The sequence below is a fragment of the Melanostigma gelatinosum genome (genome assembly GCF_949748355.1).
Source record: "Melanostigma gelatinosum genome assembly, chromosome: 14".
Classification (NCBI taxonomy): Eukaryota; Metazoa; Chordata; class Actinopteri; order Perciformes; family Zoarcidae; genus Melanostigma; species Melanostigma gelatinosum.
The window spans coordinates 19,124,582-19,132,298 of record NC_136647.1 but is presented as its reverse complement, the minus strand read 5'-3'; the positions used below and the strand labels follow the sequence as shown (position 1 = coordinate 19,132,298).

The window sequence follows — 7,717 nt, the reverse complement described above, 5'->3', positions numbered from 1 at the left end:
TGGATGTATTCAGTAAAAAAAGGTGTAGCGTAAAATAGTTTAAAGCAAAATGAAAACATCTCTCCATGAATATACTTCTTACCAGTCAATTTTGATTGTTGAGGGAATTTATAACATCAGCCAGAGAGAGAAGGGAGGAGGGAGGAACAGAGGAACGGAGAGACAAATAGAAAGACAAAAAGAAGAACAGGAGAGAGTTCTCCAAGGTTGGAAGGAGGGAATTTCACAATAACAGTTTCATTTACAAATTTATTGAAAAAATGAAAAACATTTCCATTAACAAATCATAAGCATGTACATTTTAAGTTGAGCACAAAACAGCATATGGCCTCTGAATTGGAGGTATTAGTGTTTCTGTTTACCAAAATTGAGGGGCTATGGCTATATCCGCACGACCACGTTTCCATTTTGAAAAGCAGATGTTTTGCTACGTATGCAGCGTCAACACTACTCCGGAGTTTTAGAGCACCTAAAACAAAGGAGTTTGAAAACACTACCAATGCAGAGTAAGTTTGGAAACTCCAGGGTTGTGTTGTAGTGTGGACAGGCACTGAACCGGAGACCTTTGAAAGCAATGACGAAGACACTCGTGTTTGCTGCTTTATTGGGTCTTAGCAGTCATGAAGTGTCCTTCCCTGATTCGTCGAAAACATACAACTACATTCAACATGGACAACAGATCTAGAGTTGTCTGTACTAGCAGCGATTGTGCAGTTAAACTCTGCATTTTATAACACTACTTGTGCCGATATGCGGAGGAAGCAAGCTGTTATTGGAGCAATTCGCGAGCGCATATCCAGCGGCACTATCAGCCCTGCAACATAGCAGACGTTTGAAGTCCCGGTTTGCGGCTTTGAGGAGGGTAAACGAACAAAACCATAAATACTTTCCAGTGTGACGGGGACTTTCAGCCACCCGGTAGAGCTACTAGTGTGAAACCGAAGGGACGCGAAACGCCTGTGTGAACGGAAAACGTTTTTGTTTGACAACCCTGGTAAGAATAGAGGCTGCTGTGTGTTGTACCGTTAACAAGTCTTTGCATCTGTCATCAGTGTGTGGTTGGAAAGTGATAAAAAGGGATCTTTTCAAGTTAACTCCAACAACCTGCTGTCAAAAGTAGTTTTTAACATAACTTCAGATATTTACAGATAAATTATTTGTTTGGTTGCTTTTGTCCCCGTTGCTCAGTTCTATTGGGGGCTCGGATGCAGTACCCTGCTGGGGTTGGGGATCTCCTGGAAACACACACACACACACGCACACACAACATGTTTAAACATTTGAAAATAATAGGACAGAGCACTCATTTTAATGACAAGGAAACGAAGTGACCAGGTATACATGCATCGCTGCAGGCATGGCCGCTTCAAAATCGATTGACTGCCTGGGCCAAGTTTGCCATTGATGTACTGTGTGACCAGGCGCCTGGTGCTGACAAGTTTGGAATATTTAAATTAGTACGTGCAAATAAAATGCCGCTCGAAAAACGCAAAGCGCAGCACAAAAGAGGAGCATACCATCGGGAAGCAATGGTTTGGAGGGCGATGCGTTTCTAGCCATGCGTCTCGGTGTGATCAGGGCTTTAGGTGAGGACCAGCTCTTATCTGCTGAGGTGATGTCAACTATGTCGCCATGTTGGTGCAGCTGCCTCACAAACCAGTAATTGTCAATTATTAACAATCTAGAATGGAGAGAATGAGGTAAACTCTGATCCAAACTGGAAAGACAATGCTGTTTTTTAAAATCAAGTTTGGTCTTTCTCTGTTTCTGAGTCATAAGAAAAACTAGACTGCCAGTGTGTTCAGATAAGGATAATTTGGTGTTAACTGCATCAGGAGGAGTGCTATTTGAAGTGACTTGAATAGAAGGCTATTGCTCAGGAAGGGCTCTCCAGCATGTGTGACAGTGGCATGAACAAGCAAACACGAGGGTGAGGACTTAGTCATGTGCCAGTGTGTCATCCCCACAGAACTCCTGCACGAAAGTTCTCATTGAAACATTCTCAGAATACGTTGATTTTAACAAGTAACCAAAGCTGAAAAAAAGTTGTTCTGTTTGAGTCAGGGGTGTACGGTATCACCATTTGTAGAGAATAAAAGGGCAATAATGACCCATTTACAGTACCTTCAACCGATCGTGCAGCTGCCTTTCTGTCTCCAGTAATGTAAATGGAAGTCATGAGGAAAAACAGTCCCCCCAGGATCCCAGCAAATGGGCAGACCAGGAGGCTGTACTTCAGACTACGGAAGCTCCAATCGTGAGTCGCAGGTTTAGATTTGCGTATGGCATCAGAGATCTATTGGCAGAGGTGTGAAGACAGCTTTATGATACACAGAAAATATGGTTTACTCAAGCTCACAGAGGTGCCATTGATGAAACAATACAGTTAAAATGAAGTGAACTGTGGGAACATGTAACTATATCTCACCACTCCTACTAAGTAAGGACTCCCAGCATCACCCAGGAGATGACAGACTGAAATCTGGAGAGCCTCAGCTGTGGCCCTTCTGGTTGGTATGACAACATACTGAAGTAAAAAAAATAGCAGATAAGAACCAGTTGGCTTCAAGTCTCAGCAGACTGTTTCATATTTCATTTTCACACACAGATTTCAAACTCACCAGCAGTATATCAGCCATGACAGCCCAGTTCAGTGATATCAACACTCCACCAACGAAAATGAATACCTGAAATGAGACATTCAAGACACAGAGCAAAGGATTCATCAATTGATGAATTGTCAAAGCCACCCTACGAAGGAAACACATTTTGCCCGCTTGTATCTGTGATCAGAAGGATAAGTTAGGGGCTCACCAAAGGATGAGTGGGGCATATGTGTATGTACCAAATGTCACTGGAATCCACTTGATAGTTTTCAAGACATTAAACTGAAAAACTAAAATGTACTGACGGAGCTAGAGGTAATAATGTCAGGGGATCATCAAAGCCAGTAGGAGTCTGTACAAAATTGCATGGCAATCCATCCAATAGTTGTTGAGATATTTCAGTCTGAAATAAAGTAATGGAGTCTCTAGAGCCATTCATAAAAAGAATCACTTCAGACATTTGTCTCTTACATAAGTTAAGGGAATGCTTGCTGATGCCACAAAGATGGTGATAAAGAGGCAGGGGGCCGATCCCAGTAGGCCTACTGCGCAGATGAGTGGGTCCACATTTGGGACCCTGTCACCAAACCATAGAGATAAACCACTGCCAAGACACGCTCCCAGAATGCCCGTCAACACCGTCACCGCACCGAAGATGTAACTGCACCGGGAGCAGAAGCAGACAGCATCGAGAAAACTCGGTGGCAATTTGGACATGATGGACGTGAACGGTGATGCAGGTCAAAGGTCGTGCTTCACCTGTCTGTGGGGTTGCAGGGCTCCTGGAAGCACGGCGGTAGGAGTCCCTGACTGACCCGAGCTCTGGAAAGAAAAGTAGGCATCCAGAAAGCCATGGCTCCGGTGAGGAAGGCCGTAGCTGTCACTCCCAACGATGACCACACATAACTTTTACTAAGATCAGAGGGAAAAAACAGGGAGATTTGTTAATGTCAATCACAAATCATATCTCTGTGTACTTTAGGGACTAATGCAAAGCATCACAGTATAAACTAGAGCCTGGCCAATAAATCTACACTCTTAATCAATACCTGTGTTGGCCTCAAAAACACCGTATTAGCCAGCCTATGGTATTCATCCAGTATTAGTTTCCATGTCCTACGTTTTCAGAAGAGCCTTGAGGTCCTGCTTGTAAGAGCTCTCCCCTGTAACTCCCTCTCCGTTGGTTTCTGCAGCACCTCTGGGTGGGTTAGGGCATAAGAAGACCAGCAAGACAAGTCCCACGACACCCAAGATGGGAGTGATCTGACAACAGAAACATTCTGTAATATCTATCGGTGTTCAGCTAAGATTTACTTGACTGTTTATGAAAATGTTCTCACCCTGAGAGCCCAGCGCCAGTCTCCTGTCAGAGTAGCGACCCCTGCCCCTGTTATGTATCCAAGACCGCTGAAAATACACAGAATGGTAAAAGCATTTGAGTGATCATGAGGACATAAACAAGCCGAGCAATAGGGTCCACCTGTCCGCGGAATTCACAGATTAAAAAGTATTTACTTTGCATCTTTGATTTGACTTTGAACTGTTTAAAGGACATGATCTGGATGTTGGGATGAAGGACGATACATCGTTGATCGATCGAGTTGGAGTCGGGTTGGGAGATATTTTAAAATGTTCCAGGTGTGTGTGTGTAACAGTGTGTTCGTCCAGCAGGTGCAGTTAGGCTGTGGGTGTGCCTTTGTAACTTGGTAAAAGAAAAATCTGTAAACGTAACTATGTTAATGTCAATCATCAAATAGTGACCAGGGCCCTATTCACCTCAACTGCAAAGTACCGGCTTTATTTGAAGCAGTTTTATATTAGAGACAGGCCTTTATGTCTTATGTCACTCTGTTTCGATTAGAAATGTCATCATATTTTAGAATGAAGCTTCATTCTCTTACGATCTAATCCTGTTTGCCTTGTTAAACTAACAGCATCATGCTGTTAATACAAACAACACTTTTCAGTTTCTGTTTCAGTCACTGTGGATGTACAATGTGTGTTAACGTCCAAGCCAAACTATATTTTGTAGTGCCGTACAAGTGCCACAAGATGGCAGTAGCTACATTTGAAGTATCAGAAACGTGCCACTATACAGTGTGTTCCTGGGTCCATCTCCAATTAAAAGCCATGTAGTGTTTCAGTGGACAGGAAGACTTTTTTGCACCGTTCACAATGTGTCGGAACAATTAATGCTTTTCAATTTGTATCCGCACAACAGTAGGCTTCGTGGTTTTTAGTTCATGGATTCAAATATGCAAATAACAGCAACACACAGTTGTTGATTCAGATGGAGTTTGTTGCTAACCTTCCTACAGGGATACAGATGTAAAAGACACAGATCATGGCGCTACGTCGAGTCCCAACGAAGAGGTCACCAATGATGGTGGGAGCAATGGTGGAGTAGCTGGCCTCTCCTATCCCGACCATGGCTCGCAACAGCATCAGAAGCCAGAAGTACTAAAGAATGTAAGACAACAGCATCGAGGCAGTTTAACAAGATTCAGCCACAAAGATCCTCTCAGTTTAACATGTGACATTCCTATTGTTGTATTGTTCTTCATGTTGAGGCCCATATTGTCCACTGGACAAATTCAATGTTAATCTTATGTAATATTTGCATACCGAATATTTGCTTTGCTTGTTTGTTGTCCAGAGGATAAGTTCCCTGGACCACAAACTCATTGCATTGCAAATCTATTTCCATTTGAGCAGTAAAAGCATGATGAGGTCAAATGATAAACGACAGCAGGAAGTGACATCTTGTGCTCTTGTCGCTTCTCATTTCTCACTTAGTGTAACGTGTGAACACGTCCATTTGTCACTCACCGACTCTGTGACCAAAGAGCTGCCGGCTGCAGTCACAAGCCACATACTCAAACCACCAATCATGATGTATTTACGGTTGTAGCGGTCCCCGAGGTAACCAAAGAGAGGGGCCAAGAGCAGAAAACTGCTGATGAAAACTGCAAGTGCATGGATAAGAATTAATTCCTTCCTCACAATGTGACACATTGACTCATTCTTTTATAATTAATGAAGGAAACCCACTCGTGAAACTTTTCTAAATGATATTGCTGCATGGTGGGTCATAAACGCATAGGTCTTCTGTTGGCAATAACCAACAGTCAGTCTTCTGCAATGTACTTGCAGCACATGTTGCATAACTTCATCTGAAGTAATACAGGGTGAAATGCAGACCTTCAAAATGTGTGTGTGTGTGTGTGTGAGTGTTTTCTGCATACCTGTTTGTATGAGTGCAGCCATACTGTCACTTATGTCAAAGAATTTCTGAATGTTGGGAAGGACACCTGTATGACAATAAAAACAAGTCATGTGTGAGCCCGGCCAATCAGAAACAGGTGTTTGTTGGTGTTTGTTGAAACACAAGCGGCCCTCTCACCTGCTATTGTGTACCGTTCTGTGTAGTTGAGCAAGTTGATGTAGCAAAGCACAGCGACAGCGACGTAGGCGCGTCTCGGTGATATGGCCGGTTTCTCCCTTTCCTCTGCCTTTGGTGTGAGCGATGAAAGGCTGTTCACAAAAGAGCCGTAAAGAAGGCCGGAGCCGGACCCCACACTCCATCGAGGGAGACGCTCGTCTTTTGGCTCCATGGTGAGCAGCTCTTTCTTCACCTGGGAATTGAGAATGTGTGACCTAGTTTCAGAGAAATCCTTCAGTCTCTGCATTCTCACCAAAGATAATAATGCTTCAGTGTGTGCGCAGTAGTTTTATAAGACAACTCAATAAAGTTGCTCAGTGACTGCACTGAATTACACTCTTATTTAGAGTGGGGGAAGCACACCTTTTAAAGTGGATACAAATGACATCTCTTTAAAATATAGTGGGATTACATCACAGAACAAGGAGTGACTGTCCCTGTCCCACTGGACATGGCTCATGCTGAGAAGTGCATTTCCTTCAGTATGTGTTGCCTTTGAAGCCCCGTGGCCCACGAGTCGTGTGCTTTGGGGAAGTCCGTCAATGTGGTTTGTGGAAACACTTTATAAATCGTCCTTGTGACACAAAAGGCAATCACACAACTGTGTAAGAACACGCCGTTGCAACTATATGTCAACGAGTCAGAGGAAGGAGAAGAGCATTTTCGGGTGAAGATTTATTTCAGCTACTTTACGGTTCTTACAACACTGTAGAACAGGATGTGATTGTGGAAACAGTTCAGATCTCATTATATGTTCAAGGGAAAGAGACAAAACGACTGGTGTACAATCCTATCAAATACTGTCCAATTAAAAACTACTGTATCAGATTATAAAGTAACAAGATAAAAAAATTTAAAACACCAAATATTATAAACAAAAGCTTTTTAGTAGATCATTTTAAATGCGGTGTGAAAAGCACCGATGCATTCTGCCATGGTTCGAGCTAATGCAGCGTCAACAATGACACAATTGTACATAATAATATTTTCTTAAACCGCATGGTGAAATAGTTTTTACAAACATTCTGACACTGTTAAATATTCATATCATACAGGTATAAACCTTTAGATAAAAACGAATGCATAGACTCACCTGCTTGTCGATATTATCTTGTTGTTTTCTCACTTCATTCCATGTTTGCAGTTGTCAAGAGGACGGGTTGCCTCTGAGGCTCGAGGAAGCTAACAGAGGCCTCAGCTCGAGCATGCCTCAAGAGATATTGAGTGAGTGAAGGGACCAGCCCTCTCTGGGTTGGTCATATGCTTTCACACACAGATCCTCACTGTGGTGCAATGCTGTGAGCAAGCCATATCGTTTCATGCACCTCTTGGCTTCCGTTTGGGTTTTCATTCTTTCTTGTAGCGAGTAAGAAATGCTTCTGGCCTGATTCATTAAGGAGATGTAACAGCCTATCTCACTCAGCAGAAGGACAAAGTGCTCATCGTGCACTTGTGCACGTGCATGTGTTATGACTTTCACCAGCGGCTGCAGTTCTGTCGTTTAAGCAGGAACTGTTTATGAAAAAGGGTAATATTGCCCATTACAGTACACATTATGGCATGTCAGTCCAAATATTTGACGGATTATTGAAAGGTGGTACTGCCTATCATCCACAGTAACTTAGAAAGCTGCTACTTTCTTGTTGTTTTTCCTCATGTGTCAGCAAAA

The 7,717-nt window shown here is 42.9% G+C and overlaps 1 protein-coding gene across 1 annotated transcript; it reads right to left on the bottom strand.

The window, feature by feature from the left end:
• Window positions 1–337: 337 nt before the first annotated feature.
• spns3 (SPNS lysolipid transporter 3, sphingosine-1-phosphate (putative)) lies at window positions 338–7,254 on the bottom strand. Its single transcript, XM_079282877.1, has 13 exons — window positions 7,142–7,254; window positions 6,010–6,241; window positions 5,852–5,917; window positions 5,436–5,572; window positions 4,915–5,066; window positions 3,947–4,013; window positions 3,727–3,869; window positions 3,366–3,518; window positions 3,078–3,267; window positions 2,622–2,687; window positions 2,429–2,527; window positions 2,125–2,296; window positions 338–1,235 (listed from the first exon to the last, which is right to left on the bottom strand). The coding sequence occupies exons 2-13, from the start codon at window positions 6,218–6,220 to the stop codon at window positions 1,135–1,137; spliced, it is 1,557 nt and encodes a 518-aa protein (XP_079139003.1). The 5' UTR covers window positions 6,221–6,241; window positions 7,142–7,254; the 3' UTR covers window positions 338–1,134.
• Window positions 7,255–7,717: the final 463 nt, after the last annotated feature.

What these genes read in the sequence shown, in the direction of transcription:
- spns3 (XM_079282877.1), bottom strand. Translation starts at nt 6,220, where the DNA reads ATGGAGCCAAAAGACGAGCGTCTCCCTCGATGGAGTGTGGGGTCCGGC. An exon ending in GCTCTTTGGTCACAGAGTCG is followed by an intron (nt 5,067 to 5,435) that starts GTGAGTGACAAA and finishes TACATTCTTTAG; the next exon opens with TACTTCTGGCTTCTGATGCT. An exon ending in ACTGGCGCTGGGCTCTCAGG is followed by an intron (nt 3,870 to 3,946) that starts GTGAGAACATTT and finishes TTCTGTTGTCAG; the next exon opens with ATCACTCCCATCTTGGGTGT.